At 42.8% G+C, this 19,762-nt stretch overlaps 1 protein-coding gene across 1 annotated transcript; it reads left to right on the top strand.

The window, feature by feature from the left end:
• MS4A14 (membrane spanning 4-domains A14) lies at nucleotides 1-12,496 on the top strand. The gene is made up of 6 exons (XM_012757021.2): nucleotides 1-262; nucleotides 1,667-1,795; nucleotides 4,191-4,244; nucleotides 6,674-6,823; nucleotides 9,299-9,397; nucleotides 10,470-12,496. Exons 1-6 carry the CDS (start codon nucleotides 125-127, stop codon nucleotides 12,294-12,296), a joined length of 2,397 nt encoding a protein of 798 aa, XP_012612475.2. The 5' UTR covers nucleotides 1-124; the 3' UTR covers nucleotides 12,297-12,496.
• The last annotated feature ends 7,266 nt before the right edge of the window (nucleotides 12,497-19,762 follow it).

Genomic DNA, 19,762 nt, shown 5'->3' with positions numbered 1-19,762 from the left:
CTGCTACTAACTGCTAAGGGCTTCATTGCTAAGGACTCCATGTGACACTGGTGGAGAAGTAGACCATGATTTGGGCCACAACATTCACTCGCTTATCCTCTTAATAGAGTTCTGCCATTGAATCATGGAGTCACCATCCCGGGACAAAAGGGCAGCTCATTTCATCACCATACAACCAACGGAAACCATATTTACTGCATTACCCTATAGGCCTCATAGCTCTCTGCTGGAGTTCCTGAGGGGAGAGCCAAAAGTCCTGGGGGTAAGTCCACTCCAATCAATGGGTCTTCCTGGAGGGAGAAACGAGGTTTATCTCTTCCTGTTTGTCTTCAGAGATATCACTGTACAATGATTTTCAGGGAGGCAGTTGATTCCACTTCCCCCTTCATCTTTCATCTCCAATGTATCCTTCTTTATTAATCACAAATACTTCTCAGTCATTTGCTTGTACAAAGAATTGGATCATCGGCAGAAAAGCCAATAACACCAGCTCCCTAGATTTTGATAAGCAAGAGAAAAAGTTCTGTTTGGACACACACACAGTGTGCCTCATGTCTTAGCAATGTTTCTGAGGGCTTAAAGCTAAGAAATAGATTATTTAACCTAATTAGTAAGTCTCCTAACCTGGAGGAAATCCTAGGGCCGTTTCATAAGGAGCTAGTACTGGTATCTGAATCCTAGCAGAAGGAAATCAGGAAACTGGTACAAAATTCTGAAATATCTTAGTGAGGAAGCAACCTCAGGGTGTGGTGCCACCTCCCTTAGTGTTAAGAAGCCATTAGAGGAGAGGTTACACTTCCCCTTTGTGCTCTTACAGGCATAGGTAGTTCTTTGAAAACCATATTCAAAGCACCATAATGAACCACATGATAAATATACACACAAAATTTTTTTCCATCATAAATATATTTAGGGGAGAGCTGTCTACATGGCCTCCATCCTTAGTACAACAGTAAAATCGCTACTTGCAGTGTGGTACCATAGAGGTGTGGCCTGGGGACAAGACCTAGACTGCTGAACAGCCACTTCTGCCCCAAGAATAGCCACTGCCCCTGCAAGATCACTGTGCTATTCATCTCCCTACAGACTCCTGCAGGCTGATGGACCCACTGGGTTGCTCCTATCTCTGGCCAGGCCTTAGATGAAGGGGAAGTGAGACAAAAGTTCACCCCAGTTTCTCCACTCCATGTCTGCAAACTTCAGAGAACTGGAATGAGTCCCAATTCCAAAAGCATATAGTGAATGTTGGAATATGGTGGAGGAAATGAGAACAGTACTAGGGCACTTGTGCTACTGAAGGGTAAAAACGCAAAGGTGAATAATTTGTAGTCCCTGTCCTCAGGAAGCTTACAATCTAGGGGGAGCCAGACAGGTGCTCAAAACAGTCTGATACAAGATAAATTGGTAACCCCAGGGAACACAGGAAGCAGTGAAGGACAAGAGTGAAGGATTTGAATCCAAAGGACTCAAGCAAGGATGATGGGGAAAAGACACTTGAACTGAGTCTTCTGAATGTCTGAGAGTGGTTGGCAAATGGGAGGGGAGAGGAGAAGGGATTCAGATGGCAGGAAATGTCGTTGCTTAAAGGCATGTCCAAGGGACCTGGGGGGGTGCTCAAAGGGGCGAGGTTACTTGTAACCTCACGTGCTCGTTTCTCTCCTCACAGGCTCTCCAGATCATGCTTGGTCTCATCATCATAGGCTTTGGAATGATATTTGTATTTAATTTCCTCGTTTTCTCTCAAGAATTTCCCCTCGTTTTCCTCACAGGATATCCATTCTGGGGAGCATTAATTGTGAGTACTGTTGGTTAGGAGCTTCTGAGAAACTGATAAAGACTGATTTGAACTGCTTCAAGTCCTAGGATAATGAATTCCATAAATTTGTTCCCCAGGAGACCAAAAAAGCAGTCCCCTTCCTGGCAAAAGAAGTGACACTATTTGGTCTTTTCACTACCATCATCATAGTAATAACTATTCTCAGGGGTACAGTGCTTTAAAGTTTTCACCGCCCTTGTGTGTGGAGTAAGTTATTGACTCCTTACTACCAATCTTGGAGATTAGATGGGCAAATATCCTATTTTCTCCTTTGCGCATAAGGAAATTGAGCTTGAGAGTAGGTAATAATTTAAGCACATCTAGCTAGTGCTCACAGAATCACAGACTGCCATGGCTTAGGAATAATTTTAAGATTATTATAGCTCAACCCTCTTCTTAGGCCCAGAGACAATTTTATGAATGTCATTCATCTAGGTAGGTAATAACAGAGCCATAAATATTATTCTTAGTATAGTGTTTTGTTCGCCCAATCCCACAGCCTTGGTTCCTAATCTTGGCCATAATATTTAAGAGTAGACTCATTAGAGCTTCCCCTCTGAAAACATTTTTATTGCTGCTACAGTCCCAAAATCTAGAATCATGCTTGAGGTATAGCGTGCATGAATGAGTGAATGATTGAATGAATCAATCAGTCAATGAGCACATGGATGAAATAATGAATACATTAGACCATTGTCTCTATTAAAAACTCACACTTCTTTTGATAAACATAAAAATCCCATGCCTTTTTCTATAATTTGAATTTCAAAAACAACTGGTAGTTTTTTCACTTTCTCAATACAAAAATACTGAATATGATTTTCAAACTGTACATGCTTCATGTAGAAAATCAAATGGACCAACTCCTCACTTCCCCATTTCACAACAGAATTTTCCCAGCGTGACTGTGTGTAATCTCACATGTGAATTATAATGATGTTCTGGCCTGAGTGGCTTTTCAAAATGCCACTCTTCCTTGCAAAGATACGTACTGAGCATGTCTTCAGTAGTGTCCTAGGTGCTGAGAAGTACTAATATACAAGGCCCTGTCCGAGAGAAGTGGTATATTATTCTCAGAATTAGCCAGTCTGTCATCTAACAGGAAGGCTAGAAATGAAAAAGCACAAAGTCATGGATGTGTCCTTACACTTGTGCTGAGTGCTCTAAGAGAGGAGTCCTAGGTGCCATTTGAAGGCTTCCTGGAGCACTCACCTGTGCTGGGAGGTCAGGGAAATGCTTCACACATAGGTGCTCACTGGGTGAAGAGGAGGGAAAGCACCTAGCTCCTCTCAAAGACAAAGCATGAGCCAAGGGTGTGATGTGAGAAAGAGCGACTGAAAGAAGATCAACGAGTCTATGGTTGTGGCATAAAAAAATAAGGCCATAAATGGAACCAAGTCATGGAACCAAGTCCGGCCAGCCCTTGTGCTCACATTAAGAACACAGAACTTCAAAATGAAAGTAAGGGGGGGAAAAAATCCACTGAAAAATTTTAAAGATGGTAGTAACATTTGAGGACTTGTTATCACTGAAATATTATGGTGTTTTCTGAGTGAAAAACAAATTCAAGGATGGTAACGGAAAACCTGAGAGAATCAACTGAGAGGAGGCTGGACTGGTCCAGGGGAGGAAAGATGGTGCCCTGAGTGGGCTGGGCAGCAATGGAGATAGAGCGAGATGGAGAGCTTTGAGGGGTGACTTGGAGGTAGAACTGATAGGACCTGGAGACCCAATATGGGGAGTGAAGTGGAGAGGGGTCTCAAAGGTACCTTTCCTATCTCCGCACCCGGGAGGTTCTTGGACTCCAAGACCTGGATGTCCTCAAGGTCCATTGCCGATTCCCACAGAGGAGGTCCCCATCCCCAGAACATTAAAAAAAATGTAAGGGGTTCCATGCTGGGTGACAGAGTTCTAATTTTCCCTTTATGGTCCTGGAAAAGGAGTGACTGAGAAAACCACACTGGATTGCAGTCCCCATCTCAGCCTTTAGAGGGGTCTTCCCTGAGAAAAGTCTCCCTGCACCTGCTCAGAACGGACAGAGCTCCTTCTACCCTCTTCCAGGCCCAGAGCCCAGGAATCTCTTTCTTTTGGGAGCCCAGATGAGCCAAACATCTGGCTGGTATCTTCTGGACCTTTAAGAGGAGGTCACCCCTCCTGCTGACCCAGGCAGAGTGTCTCTGTTCGGCACTGAGCAAGTCCAGCACATGACTTTTCTGACCTCAGTGCCTGCCCTCCCTCATCCCTAATGCTAAGGTGGAAAGACTAGATGATCTGGGAGATTCACAGACAGACAGTTTGTGAATCCAAAAGAGATTTTATTGAAAGGTGGCCAAACACATCACTTGTTAACCTTTGGCTCTTACCTTCCCAACAGTATATTCTTACAGGCTACCTCACAGGAATTGATGAGAAGTCAACAAAAATTATGGTAAGTCACTTTTGGGACTTTTATGTAATTTGAAATCTTCTATTTGCTTTATATAATCTGTATGTATAAAGCCTTTAGTAATAAAGTTTCTCTCAGGAAAATATTGATACATCTAATTTGCAGATCAGATCATTCCTGTTTGCCAGTGCCACTGCTAGCCCTACACCCTCATGCTGGTCCCCATTTCCCTGGTTAAATAAACTCAGAGATGCTTATTAGAAACCATTCATCACCCCTCTAACTCAATGGTTCTTAATTGGGGGTAATTCCCGATTCCTTCCCCCTCGGGAATATTTGACAACGTCTGAAGACGTATTTGGTTGCCACAACTGGGTGGAAGTGCTACTGGCATCCAGTGGGTAGAAGCCAAGGATATTTCTAAGCACCCTAAAATGCACAGGGCAGTCTCTCACAATAACAGCAACAAAAATTATCTGACCAAAAATGTCTATAGTACCAAGGCTATGAAATGCTGCTCTAACCAAAACCAGTTCTGGGACCCCAGGAATTCTTGCACGCCAAACCCAATCCTACATCCACTACCAGCAGAGGCTTTGCTTTGGAGCCTGCCCAAGGTCTAGAAGAAAGGGCCTGGGTATCAATGCTGAATTATTCTAAGATTGAATCAAGGATGTCACTCCCTGTTGCATCAACCTAAAGGAAAAAAGTATCTACTTCTAAGGGCAATTTTGAGGATTTAGTAAGATGTAAAAGACATGATGATAGGTGAATGTTAGCACTCCTTTCTAACCACTCTAATCTTGTTTCAGGTCCTGCAGATGTGGGCCTTCTCTTAGTCATTTTACTCTGTTCCGATGGTCCTCTGCCAGTTTCCTCTAGAGATAGTTACTAGCCATAGAGAAGTTCTGGGGGGATGAATGTTCCCATGTTTTCCTGTGGAAATCAATGCAGACCCAAATGCTGTTCTCTCTGTATTGACTTCCATCCAGAGCTGAGAACTATCCTAAGGTTAAAGCAGACCTACCCCTGACTCACGAAGGGCCATGCAGACAGAGGTGGACAGGAAGGCGTGGGGGCAGGAGCACTGGACTGGGCATCAGAAGAACTGGCTTTCCATCACAGCTGTGCACCAACTGTGGGAGTGCCCACAGCCACTTAATTCCTGAACCCCATTCATCTGTAAAAAGGGAATAACAAGTGTCCTACCTACCTCACAAAATTGTAATGAGGATCAGATGAGACTAGGCTGGGCATGTTCTTTGTAAAGCACAATACACATGAGAGGTTGCTTACCTAGAGACCTTAGTCTAGTGAATGTCCTATGGGAGCCAAAGTAGAGCCTTGAGAGAACAAAGGACTGAAGACTAAGAGGGATGACGTATCTGTATGTCCCTGTGCTTTTTCTGCCAAAATTCATGTTTGCAATAAAGACCTGGGTTGGAGGTAAACATTAAATCACATCTCCAAGTCCTGATACACTAAGCCACAAACTCTTCAGCTGTGTAAATGCATCATTGCATGTCCCATCACAACAGTCATAAGACAATCCATAAAGGGACAGTAAATATCTGCTCACTTGAGATGTGAGGCTTCTCCTTGTTTTTCCTTTAGAAAAGCAATATCAGTGCTGGGAGTGGGTAAGAAGAAACGAATAAGATGTTCCCCCTTTTTAGAAGCAACTCAGACATAGAAACACCCTCCTCCCTTCAAAACAAATAAGAATGAACAAAGGGAATTGGGCGGGGCAATCTGAATTTTTTTATGCCTTCCATATTGGAACACCTAGATCAAGAAAAGACACCTTTAAACTCCAGACTACATTTGTTACCAGCTTTAAATGTGTTCATGATTTTGTTGGTGTTTGTCTGAATTCTCCTGGGGAATGAACGCAAACCACACGATGGCAGGAAACGATCTCTGCTGCTCATGGTTGTGTCTCCAGGGCCTACTGCAGTGCCTGGCACATATTTGGTCATTTATTTCATAAATGAATAAATAGATACTACCCTAAAGTCAAGGGATGTCATTCACATTTCTAAAGGTAAATGGAGATTCCAAGACATTAGGTAATTTTTACAAGGTCCTTGTAAAACAAGGACTTAAAATTAGGTCTAATTTCTAAGCCAGTAAAGTTTCTAACACTCCCTACTACTTCTAGATTATGAGAGATGGTGCATTGGGATAAATGAACACTTTCCTTAGCATTAGCCATAAAGTACCCTTGGTCCATTCTAATATATTGGTTTGCCTTCTGACTTTAATGAATGAGGATTTAACTTAACAAGCCTTCCAACCATACTGACCTGTTGGAATGATTCATGTGAATCCAATGTGCATAATAATCATATTATGCACATTCTGGAAGACTGAGGGGAATCTGCTAGGACAAAAGCACTGAAAATTTCTTACAAGTTATTTTTGCTTTGTTTTGGATTTTATTTTATTATATTTTTAAAACTATTTTTCAGGGACAAGGTGTCACGGGCATGAATGTTATCAGTTCCCTGGTTGCGGTTGCTGGGATCACACTCACCATTATCACCTATAGATATCAATACAACTACTGCCAGAGGCCTTCCCTGGAAGGAATATGTGTGTTTGGGACAACGCTTTTCCTTGTAAGTGGTCTTGTTTTGTGCGATGAATCTGTAAAATTGTATCTGAATGTTTCTGTCCTGATGCAATGATTCATTCGATTTTATTCCAATAATTGAAGCTGTGTCAGCATTTGAACGGTTGAGAAGTATGCTGTGGGATAATGATTAAACCGTATCAGGAGCTGTGTTGTTTGAATTTTAATCCTTAATTTGTCACATATAAGAGTGTGACCTTGGCCTAACATCATATCCTTTTGGACCCTCAGTTTTCCTCATATGAAAAATGAAGATAATAAGAATACCTATTTCATTGGGTGGTTGTGAGTATTGCTTAAATTAAAACAGTACCTAGAACAGTGTAAATAGTCAACAGTTTTGGCTTATGCAATTATCATTTAAATGGATTAGATTAAATTTTATCTTTTCAGCATTAATCAGGGACAAAATGATCTAAAACATTTGCTTGATTAACACTGAAAGCAAAAACGCAGTAGGAGAAGGCATACAAGCCACTTAATAAAGTATGGCATTTTAATGATCTTTGGATGTAGGTTATCTTATATAATTGCAGCAATTTTATTCACTCAAGCAGATGAGATGTATTTTTACCAGGAAATGTAATTTTAGATATAATTTTAAGTATCTAATAAGTAATCAATGACATTATTTTTAAGCATGTCAGTGATTCCAATAGGCCTTTCCCTCTAGTTCCATAAGTCCTGGGGTTTCATTCTGTTTCTGCCAGCTGTATCTTGAAGGCTTGGGTCCTAGAGTTTTAAGGATATTGAATCTGTTAGGACAAGAAGTGAAGTAGAATCATGGGAAAGTGTCTCCCTCAATAAAGAAAGAAAGGAAAAGGAATTATGAGTTACTGAACACAAGATTGTATTCAATCCTCACAATCACCCATTGAAGTGGCCCTGGGGACCCTCTCATGTGTTCTGAGATAAATTCCAAAATTAGACTCATAATATGTTACTAAGGAAAGCCAGAATACAATATAAGGGAAAAAATCCTGTCCTCATTGGGCCAAGAACATCATACAACATTATAATTCTTGCCCTTTTTCCCAATGGGCGGGAGCCTACTGCTGTCCCAATTGTATCCTAAAAGGGTTAATTCTCTACATCTATCTATCTCCTGCCCTCCATGGATGGGTACTGCAGGATTAGTTACCTACATACAGAATCATGGACAATTTGTTCCTAAGTCACTTGTATAACTTCATGATTTCTTGCTGTAACCCAAACATCATAAGCTAAATAAATAAATAAATCCAGAACCAGGGGCTTTAGATGTCTCTTGGACTCACCCCTGTCCCAAAGAACAAACTATTGTCTACACTGTGACCAGAGTCATCATTTAAAAATGCCCATCTGAGCACATTACTTATTGGCTTCCTGGTAAACAAAGGAATAAGACCCAAATCTTAACAGGCTTACAAAGCCCTATAACACTTATCCCATCTACCCTTTCTGACATTATCCCCAGGACTTTATCCTTCTCACTCCACATTCCAGCCACTTCATGGAATCCCCTAATGTGTTCAGCGCCCACCACCCAGGGCCACAAGACCAGCCTCTTCCTGCTTTGAAAGGTCCCCTGACCAAGTGCTCACCCTTTTCTACCTCTACAATTAACTCATCCTTACACTTAAACCTCAACTCAAACATCACTTCTTTAAGGAATTCCTTCCAGATCTGGTTAGATCGCTCATCATGGTAGTGCATAGCTCCTGGTCCTTCTTCACAGCACTTATCACAACTTAGTTAAGTAAATACCTAATCATTTGTTACTGTCTGCCTCCCTTACTATGATGTAAGTTCCACAAAAACCAAGACCAGCCCTACCTTGCTCAATGGCTGCAGCCAGTAAATTGCACACAGTAGGGTCTTCAGACATTTAAGTTTTACCAACAAATGGTGACTATCTAAGCCTTCAGGATGTATTTCAGGGAAACCAAGATTCAGAGAGATCAGCCACTTTTCTAAGATTAAGTGTGACCTTGGACGCAATTGTACCCAGCTCTCTCTGTCTCAGATTTTAAGCTTTTTGGATATTATGCGATACCACGCAGCTTCTCAATCTAAACATTACCTTAAAGCAGAACGTGCAAAATGGCAATCTGTGGGCTAGATCCAGCCTGTAGGTAATGTTCTATTTGGCTCACACAGGTGAATAAATAACTGAACAATTTCAACTCAAAAATATGTATAACCAGCTTCCTAAGGAAAACAAGAAAAAACAAAAGAGGCACCACGGTCCCCATATTCCCACATGGTAACAGTTGGCTGGAACTAGTAACTGACGTCTCCTGTGAGTAGTGTGACTCACTACTCTCTGCCTTCCTGTTTCACTCGGGACAGTTGACTGGCTCCCACAGACACTGAAGTTTCTTATCCCTGCCTTATCAGAAAGACATGAGATGAAAATTGCGCAGCTTATCTTTAAAACAATACAGCTTTCATGTCATTTACTTCTCCTCATTATTTGCAGGGAATCTTGTCAGTCTTACTGATCATCAGTATAGCAGAGCTCAGCATCTCTGTGACCATTGCAACCTTTAGAAACAAGTGCTGGATACATTCAGACGAGGTGCGTTCAATGTTGTTATAAGACTGAGCTGCTATTGGGACACTTCAGGGTGACTTCTGGTGCATTATTGGGCAGAGAAGTGTGCTCAGATGCTGAACCGAAACCTCTATATTTAGGAAGGTCCATCATCATTTAAAATGGCCCCACCCTTTGAGGTAACAATGCTTTCCTTTCTTGCCCTATCTGCTATCCTCAGTCATGCCTGTTCAAACATAAATCCTTATTGCCCTGCCACATACATAAAGTATCAGACTTAATGAGAACCCAAGTTGCTGTGATGTGGGGATTCTATTCCTGGGTCATAAAGGGGTGTGAAACAATTTCCTCTGTGAAACAATACCAGAGAGGAAGTAGAGAAAAAAATATTAACAGCAATACTAAATATTGTCTATAATTATATAGTTTATATTTACTGAATACTGACTATGTCAGTCATTATTATAATCAATGAGCATGGACTTAATCTTAACAAAACTATGATAACACCTTTATTTTGCATACAAAGGAACTAAAGCACAAAGAGGTTAAATAACCTCTTAAGCATCACTCATAACATCAGGTTTCTGACTCAGGTAGTATGTCTCCAGAACGTGTTCTCTAAATCCCAAAAATCAGTCTGGGCACAGTGATTGGTAATTTTTTTTTCTTTTTTTTATATCAGTTTTACAGAAGTAAAATTTACAAACAATAAAATTCATCCATTTTAAGTGTCCCATTCAATGAGTTGGACCAATTGTAGATATCTGTTTAGCCACCATCACAGTCAAGATACAGTTCATTTCTATCACCCAAAAAGGTTCACAGGACTCTTTTGCAGTCAATGTCCTTATTGCCTAGATTACTTCTGAGTTTCCCAAATTTCATACACATGCAATTATATCCAAAATAATACCAGTGAGTTGATGGGGAAGGCAGGAATGGTATTTGTTTTCTGATTTCTCATCTAGATGTTATTTCCTATCTACTCTCTTAAGTAAGGGATGAAAAATAATTTGGAAATGCAAAAAAAATAAATAAATAAATCAAAGATGATTCTGTCATATTAATTCCTCCCCACGTCTTGGTTTTATAGATTGTGTTTTTCTTGCCTTCGGATATTCCTCAAAATTCTGAACAACCTGGCCCAGGACAAAATGCTCTGTTACAATTTGAGCTTCAAGAAGAGTCTTCTGGTGATGACCCAATAATGAACCTACAGCCCGTTTTCTTTGGAGGCTATGCTTTCTTCAAGTTAAGAATCACAAGAAGTCCTTTAGCCTCCCAACGCAGGTCACGACCATGTAATAAAAGTATTTACTACACAGCTTCTGCATCTATGCCAGGTGAACAACAGGAAAGTATCTTTCCAACTTCATATGAAGAATTTTTGCCTCCAATTTTAAAAAGAAAGCCCTCAGAACATATTATGCACATTCTGGAAGACTCTACGTTTGAAGAACTAAAAGGTGAAGACCTACAGCCTGCTACTGTTCAACGTCCCAAAATGAAAAGCCAATTGGCACAGGACCAAGATTTGCCATTCCAATTTTTGCCATCCCATTCTGTACTAAAACGCCAAGAATTATCACCTGAAGACTTGCCATCCCAAGCCCCGCCAGTACAAACCCTGCCAGTGCAAAACATGCTATCTAAATCCCCATCAATCCATGGTGTACAGTCTTTTGACCTGACAGGTGAAGATATGCCCTACCAATACATTCCATCCCTAGACACATCATCCCAAAACACGCCTTTCCAAGACGCACTATCCCAAGACACACCATCTCAAGGTAAGCGCTCCCAAGACACGCTATCCGAAGCATTGTCAAAAGTCATGCTACCTGAAGTCTCAACACCCAATACTAAGCGGTTCCCTAATGTGAAATCCCTACTTCAGCAACCCCCAGGTCTTCAACCACAAAACATTCAACGTCAAAACCCAGAACTTTTACAAATACCATACGAAGACATTCGATCAGAAGTCATGGAAGAGACCAAAAAGTGGGACTCTGCAGAGGAACTCCACAGAAAGAAATCCTCAAGACGATATTCCCTGGACCAGCAAACCAAACGCTACCACTCCTCAAGAAGGAGGTCCTTAGACCAGCACCCCAAAAGCTGGCAATCTTCAAAATGGAAAGCCCTAGAGAAGCAAATCAGACACTTGCTATCCCAAAAGAAGCAATCCCTTGATAAGCGAATTCAATCTTCTCAAACTCCAGAGAAACTGCCAGATCAGCAGCACACTGATGTCCACCAGGCCAAAGGAAAGCAAGCTCCAATCAGTCAGTTCAAAGATGGGCAAAAGAAGGACCACCGGGCTGAAAAACAGGAAAGCCCAAAGAAACAAAACCAAGATCAGCAACCCAATGACCAGCAGGCCCAAGAGGTAAAATCCCCAAAGGGACAATCCCAAAATTTTCAAGTCAAAGGACAGAGAACTCAAATGAAGAAAGCTCCAAATCAGCTATGCCAAGATCAGGAATACCAAATCCAGCAGCAACAAGACTGGCAACCTCCCCAAAATGCAGCCCAACATAACTTAGATTGGCAATTACAAGACGCTCTATTTAAAGATAGTGAGTGTCAAGATAAGGATCAAAAAGACTTTGAATGTACAGTTATACAAGAACAAGACATGCAAGTGGACTGTATGCAAATAAGAGACATCACACCAGAGGACACGGAAAGCATAGACCAAACTCAGAGGGAGCTGCAATCAGAAGACACGAGGCCAGATTTGCGGTGTTCTGGCCAAAGCTCAGTGCAAGACGCATGTGTAGGCTCCTTATCCAACATAGTTTCAGAACAAGATGTGCAACGAAACATATCAGTTTCCTCAACTTCATACAAAGAAGATCTGAATTTAACTTCTAGTTCATGTTACGCAAAAGATCAACAATGTGAAGACTCTGACTAACATGTGGAAACTACCCAAATACCACCCTGTCCCCAATAATGGAACCAAATTAGGGGAAAACATAGTATCCTCCAACCTGTGTTCTAAACTGTGGTTGCTACCTAATTCACTCACCAAAACATGAAGGGCATACAGAACACTCAAAGAATTTGCCCCCGGTTAAAATAAAATGACAACAAACCAAAGGTTAACGCTATAGCACTTTCTGCTGGTGAAGGAATAATTCAGGTGTAAACTCGTCATCCAAGTCAGTGTTTCAATTTATAATCACCAATTTATTTTACGACTTAATATTGAGTGGAGCTACTCTTCTATGGTGCTAATATTTTTTGCCTCATCCTTTATGCATAATAGGAGTTCAGAAAGTTAGTTGTGGAGAAGTCTATGCAGCTCTCTGAGGGCTCATGAACCAAGAGAGTCAGCAAGGAACAAAAATAGGCCCCACCACTCTCCTGTTTTGCTGTTTCCAATCTTCCCTTTTATTGTCTTTCTCCAAGTCTACGTTGAGGTTATCCATACCAAGTTTGTTTAACTATTAATGAGGAAGAATGTGGCAATGAGTACAGAATATGATGGATGGTTAGGGGGAGAATAGAACACACCTATAGGTAGAAAAGTAGGAGTCAGGGAAGGGCAGAGATGCAGATGTCATACGGAAAAATATAACAAACTATAATGTATTGAGTGAAGCTTCAGTCCCTTTGTGTATGACTGTACTCACTGCTTCTAATTTCTCAACCCTTATGACATATAATTTCATCCTCTGTGGTCAAAGAAAACTGTGTTATCAAAAGCTGTCAGTGGCCCTCCATCTTCTAAGCTAATCACATTTTTTCAATCCTCTTTCTCTCTTTTTTTTTTTTTTTTTTTTTTTGCAATCACACAAGAGGAGGTTTATTTTCTGGCTAGCCAGGGTCCAAGCCCTAGAGCACCAACGCAGTGGCCACTCTCACAGGCAAGGACCCCGACCGGAACAATGGCATGCCTTTTATTCCCATGGTGCACAAGCTGCGCACAAGCTGATCACGTGTGGATCATGCGCTGACCTTTAAAATGATTGGTTGCCCATTATTGCCTCTTGAAATAATTGGCGGGTTGGTTGCCCTCAGTTGCCTGATGGGCCAGTCGCCCGTGCTTCAATGACCTCATCCCATAATTCCCCTTACAGGGGTGTAGCAAGCAAGCAATGACCAGAAGCAAAAGTTTGTGGTTAGCTCATTGCCCCTCCCAAGTAAATTCCCGACAATTGGAAAAATTCCTCTGCCCTTCCTCTGCCCTACAAATTCCTCTGCCCTTCCTCTGCCCTACATTCCCCCCTTTTTCTTTAGGTGGTGGACGAATACTCATGTTCATCTTCAGGGTTCTTTAGATGTTTCTGTTCTATAGTACTTGATCGTAGCTGTTGATATCGTTGTTGCAACACCAGCAGCTGAACAGTACTTATCCGTTCCTTTGCAAATGTCACTAGTCTATTAACCACACATGGCACGAAAGTGAGGAGTAGTACAATGAGTGGGCCTAGCAGAGTGGATATTAGAGTTGTAAACCAGGGGGAGCTGTTGAACCAAGACTCAAACTAACCGGCCTGCTGCTCATATTCTCGTTTACGGCGAGCGAGCCCTTCCTTGACCTTAGCCATAGATTCTCTGACAACTCTCGTGTGGTCTGCATAGAAACAACATTTTTCTCTGAGGGCAGCACACAGTCCTCCTTGCTGGAGGAACACTAGATCTAACCCCCTCTGGTTCTGGAGCACTACCTCGGACAAGGAGGTCAGAGACTTTTCTAGGTGCGAGATTGACTCTTCTATTCTCGCTATATCTTCATCTATGGCGGCCCTCAGGCTATGAAACCCTCTTTGTTGCATTGCCAGGGAGGAGATACCAGTTTCTGTCCCTATCGCTCTAAAAGAGTAGCCAGGGTTATGGCTGTAAAAGGCTCTCTCTTCTTTTAAAAATTAGGTTGGTGACTCTTTGCCCTACTATGCCCTCATACATTGTCTCTTTAGTGTGGTATATTATTTTTGGGAACACTAACACCATAATCAGTATTCTTCAGACCCATTGAAAACAGACAAAGGCAAGGAGTTAAACCGGTTCTGGAGCAAATCTACCATCTACTTGGCCCAGGAATGATCCACTTTGTCCCCTCAGTTCGATTTAGTGTTCTGTTGCCCCCGGCACAGAGCTGTGTGCAGCTGGGGTGGGGGGGGCACTGGCCCTAAGCAGGTGCCTTTGCCAAGAACTGACTGAAGGGTGAGTCCAGGGCCCTTACGGTCCCATTGGCATGATTTAGGGGAGTCTTCTGAAGAGAGGTTAAAATAAGTGGCTATTCCTACTGCCTCATAGAAAGGGGACCTTATATCATAGCACAACTAACAGGCCCCTGTGGCGTTGGGGTTTGAGCAGTTCTCTGTAGGGGGTCAGAACCCCAGGCATGCAAAAAAAAACCAAAAACTCATTTCTACTTATGGACACTCACCTCTGTTGTTTTCTCCCTTCCTTTGGTGTTTCCTCTAGATCACTTACTTTGTCTAGATTGAAATATAAGTCTGGCCACCAGGAGTTAAGCGGTGCCGTCCCTGAGGTCGTGTTCCAAACCTCATGAGTTTCTAGGTTGGTAATTTCTCATGTCAGATTACGAGGCTCATGAGGATTTGGGGCAGCTATGGTTGGAAAACTCCCTCCCAAGAACAATAGGCCAATACACCACCCGTATAGCAAACATAAAAAGTTACCAAGACGCATTTTTGCAATTTAGTCCAGTTCTGCGGTGCCACTACTCCTAGTCCAAGTCCCAGGAGAACAATCAGCAGCCCGATGACAATTTGTGCCAACAGTCCCATCTAGTTCCTCTTCTCGTAGGGGCTCTGGTCTGTGGCGGTCACGCGGGTCAGTCTGGTTCTTAATGGAATCTTCGGGTCTGCAGTTGCTTTCCACTGGTCCTGGCACCACTCCTGGTCCTTTTTATTAGCAGGTCTCACATGGGAGTGGTGTATCCAGGTCGCTATTCCATCAACCTTAAGAGCAGTGGGAGTAACAAGAATGATTTGATAGGGGCCCTCCCACCTCGGCTCGAGGGTTCTGCTGTTATGCCGTTTCACCCACACCCAGTCTCCCGGCTGGTGTGGGTGAAACGGGTGTCCGGCACCCTCCTCCTCAGGCCAGTAGATAGCACGGAGGGCCGGCCATACTTGACTGTGGACGCGTTGCAGAGCCTGCACCGCTTGTAACACTTCTTTGGGATGTCCCAGAAGAGCCTCAGGGCTCATCCTAGGAACTACAGGAGGGGGTGTGCCAAACATGATTTCAAAAGGGGTTAAACCCAAGTGATAAGGGGTGTTCCGGGTTCAGAACAGGGCGAAGGGAAGGAGGGTCATCCAGTCTCCACCAGTCTCCAGGGCCAATTTAGTCAGGGTCTCCTTTATTGTTCTATTCATTCGCTCTACCTGCCCAGAGCTCTGGGGATTATATGCACAATGTAATTTCTAATCTATCCCCATAGGCTGGGCCAGCCCTGGACTAACCTGACTGACAAACGCAGGTCCTTTATCTGATCCTATCCCTTCCAGCAGTCCATACCTGGGGACTATTTCTTCTAATATTTTCTTAGCTACTGTCAAAGCTGTTTCTCCTTTCGTAGGGAAGGCTTTTACCCATTCGGAAAACGTATCTATCATGACCAGTAAATATCGGTACCCGTATTTTCCAGGCTTGACCTCTGTGAAATCTACTTCCCAAAATAGTCCTGGCTGCCTCCCCCTTTCCCTCGTACCTGCGTGGGTCCCTCTGGTCCTCCCCGACTGCATAACCTGACTGGCTCGGCAGCTTCTGACGATGTCATCTGCAACCCATCCTTGTGACTTGAACCCTAGTTGAGCAGTGTCCAGGAGTTGCAGCATCTTTCTCTTCCCTAAATGCGTGGTCTGGTGTAGGTGCTCCAACAGGTGGCGTCCTAAGGTCTCTGGCACTATCAGGCGATGCCCTTTGTCCCAAACTCTTTCTCTTTGATCTCTCTAACACATTTGGAGTTGTTAACCATCCCTTCTTTCTGCAATTTTTATACTGTCCATTGGCTTCTGGTTTTTTTGTTTTTTCTTGAGACAGAATCTCACTCTGGCGCCCGGGTTATAGTGCTGTGGTGTCAGCCTAGCTCACAGCAACCTCAAATTCCTGGGCTCAAGAGATCCTCCTGTTTCAGCCTCCCAAACAGCTGGGACTACAAGCATGCACCACTACATCCAGCTAATTTTTACTATTTTTATTAGAGATGGAGGTCTCACTTTTGCTCAGGCTGATCTCAAACTCCTGAGCTCAAGTGATCCTCCTACCTCGGCCTCCCAGAGTGCTAGGATTACAGGTGTGAGCCACTGTGCCCAGCCTGGCTTCTGTGTTTTACTCTTCCTGTCTCAAAAATTCTGTACTAGCTATTTCTAGAGATCTCTCCCCAACTTCCTTCATTTTTTGAAACCACAACACACAGCTGCAGTTCTCACCTTCTTGTGAATAATCCAGACTGTGTTACATTTGTGTCTTCCATAGAATTCAGCACAAAAGCTTGCTTCTAGTAGGCATTCAATAAATTATTTTTAAAAGCATAAATGGGAGCCTGGACTCTCCACCTGGAGGTGAGTGGAGAGTTTATAAATAGTAGACTAATTAGGTATAGAGCTGGAGAGACTAGCTCTATGCCCCTTGCTGCCATTGCCTTTGCAGTAAGGATTAGCTTTCTCAGTTTCCCATGATTGATTGACCAAGGTAAGGTCCCTACCTGAGTTGGCCTGTAGCTCCTGAATGACCACCACCTATATTCAACTTATTCTGAAGAATACTAATAATTCCCACATTTTGCTTCAGCTGATCAGCAAATGTTTCTAAGGTGCTTGTATAATGTGTTTAATTTTCAGTCCACAAACTCAGGTGTTCAGGAAATATGCATTTATAATTTTTAATCAAATTCTCTTTTTGAGAATCCAACTGATGCAATCATTCTTGCCCATTCAGCACCATACCTACCCAACACACACATACATACAAATTTATGCCCACATACACACAGATCCTGGGGACTTAAAGAGTGCCAAGTCATTGGAGAGACAATTCTGTCATCAGTGACTAGGCCCACACCAGTTACTACTTTGAAACTCATTGTCCCAGTTCCAATAGACCCTATGTATCCTATATACTTATTGCTTCCATAGTACACATGGAATACAGGAAATTTTTAAAATTGCAAGAATACTATTGGGGGTTCATGATGCCCCCGATATAACCAGGTCCCCAGGCAGTGTGTGCTGCAAGAGATGGGAAAGACAAAGGCACAGACACAAAAAGTAAGGTGAAAGGGTGCGGGGAGGTCGGGGGAACACCAGCATTCCCGTGAGCCAGGTGGTATTGGCTGAAATCTAGCACCTGTTTTTATTCTCTTGTGATCTCTCTCATTGCAACTGCTATAGATTACAATAATTTCATGTGAAAAGCTTGTGGGTTTCAATGTGTAGAAGTTTCAAGTCTCCCCTAATAGCCACAAGATGTCTTAGCTAATTACTCTTTTATCTATAGAAGCAGGAATGCATAGCTCATTACTAAGCACAACTATACCTTAAGATATCTACAGATAGTATCTCTGAACTCAGTGGCTGTGGCCCATTTGATTGGGGAACAAAGAGATTAGTAATTCTTATTGGGAGGTTAGCTCTCCATTAACTGATGCACTCTACTGAGAAAGGGGAGGGAAGAAACTCAACCCGGTGTTTTTTAAAGGTTGGAGCCTGGCATCCCTTCTCCCGGGCTGACGTTTTGCAATCTTCCTTTACAGCTGTGGGTGGCTTTCATATCGAGCCACTCCATGGCTTTTTAGGCATGTGGCCCCTCAGGCTTTAAGGTGGGAGTCTGCTTTGCTGCACTCCTAGATTGTTGGGATGTCCCCCAATTAGGCAATTAACTTCTGCCCTTATCCCCAGCTCCTGCTCAGGCAGCATTCCTTCACCTCCCCTCCTCCCACGGCCTCAGAAATGGGGTCCCTAAGCCCCGGTGGTCTTATCCCCATCAGAATACAATGCCTATGGGCTAGACTTACAATGTGAGAATATAAAAATGTAAAAGACCATCCCCTCTGAGGTCTTTCCATCCCACTTGGGCACTTGCCAGGGAGCAAGGCAGAAGTGCCCAGTGCCCCCAAAACCCACAGCCACCTTTCTAGTCTGCAGGAACCCCTCTTTCCTCTCTGCTTTTTGAAGGCATTCTCCCTCTTGTCTGCCCTTTCTGAAATGCCTAATACTGTCCCCTCAATGAGTTTGGGTCTAGAGTCGACAAAATCAAATGTGTTTAGGAGCTAATAAGGAAAGTAAATACATGAAGTTCCTGTTTATAAAACAAGATGCAAAAGGCTGTGGGAAACTAGGACATGTATGATTTACTTAAAAAGCAATATAATTTTTTAAAATCTGTCTTATTCTGAATATAATATGTCTCTTCTGGAATCTGTTAGGCTTGTTTTTTGGTGAAATTGGGAGAAGTTGTTGATTTTGAGATGCTACTGTAACACCTTGTACCCTCAGTTCCCAAGACACTGGGAGAAAAAAAAAATGAGTTCATTGCTTACAAATATGCTTTCATTTGATAGATTAAGTATCATACAGCTAGATTATACTTCCCAACCCCTTTGCATCTAGGTAGGTGAGAAGGTGCCTATCACCAATGGAATGCTCACCACTTCCAGGCTTGACCCCGAAAATTGCCTGCATTGTTCCCACAATGTCTGTTTCCTCAAGCACTGGCCAGATGCAGTGAGTCCACGACCCAGAAAATGCTGAATCCCCAGAGAATGGAGCCTGGCCCATAAATCACATTGCAGATAAAGTCCACTGCTGGATTTCAACTGGATGGTGACCTAAGAGAGAAATAAGCCTGTTATGGGATTAAGCCAGGGAAAGCATGGTCTTCCTTTGTCATAGAAGTTAGCCTAAGCTGAGTAATAGAGTCATTAAGTCAAAAAACTTCAAATCTTGCTCAAAATGGCAAGAATCTTTCTCTTATCCCCTTGAGATAGTTACCTATTGCTGCATAACAAATTGCCACGAATGTAGTGCTTAAAGCAGCACATTTATTATCTCTCAGTTTCTGTAGGTCATATGTCTAGAAAAGTCTGGTTAAATTATTATATTTGTTCAAAATATCTTGTGGCTACAATCAGAGGACTGGCCAAAGCTGTGGCTCTGAGGCTTGGGTTTCTCTTTACAGATTATTCAGTGTTGGAAGATTCCAGTTTTTATAGCTATAGGACTCAGGTCCCTGTTTCCTTGTTTCCCGCGGGGAGCTGCTTTATGAACCTAGAAGCCACCTGCATTACTTCTCATGTGATCCTTTCTATCTTCAACCCAGCAATGGTGTGTCAAGTCCTGCTCAGACTCCAAATATGACTCCCTGTCCTGCTTCCGCTTTTAGGAATCCTGCGATTACACTGGA

The sequence above is a fragment of the Microcebus murinus genome, chromosome 4 (genome assembly GCF_040939455.1).
Source record: "Microcebus murinus isolate Inina chromosome 4, M.murinus_Inina_mat1.0, whole genome shotgun sequence".
Classification (NCBI taxonomy): Eukaryota; Metazoa; Chordata; class Mammalia; order Primates; family Cheirogaleidae; genus Microcebus; species Microcebus murinus.
Note: the sequence above shows the minus strand (reverse complement) of the source record. Positions and strands in the feature narration are given on the sequence as shown.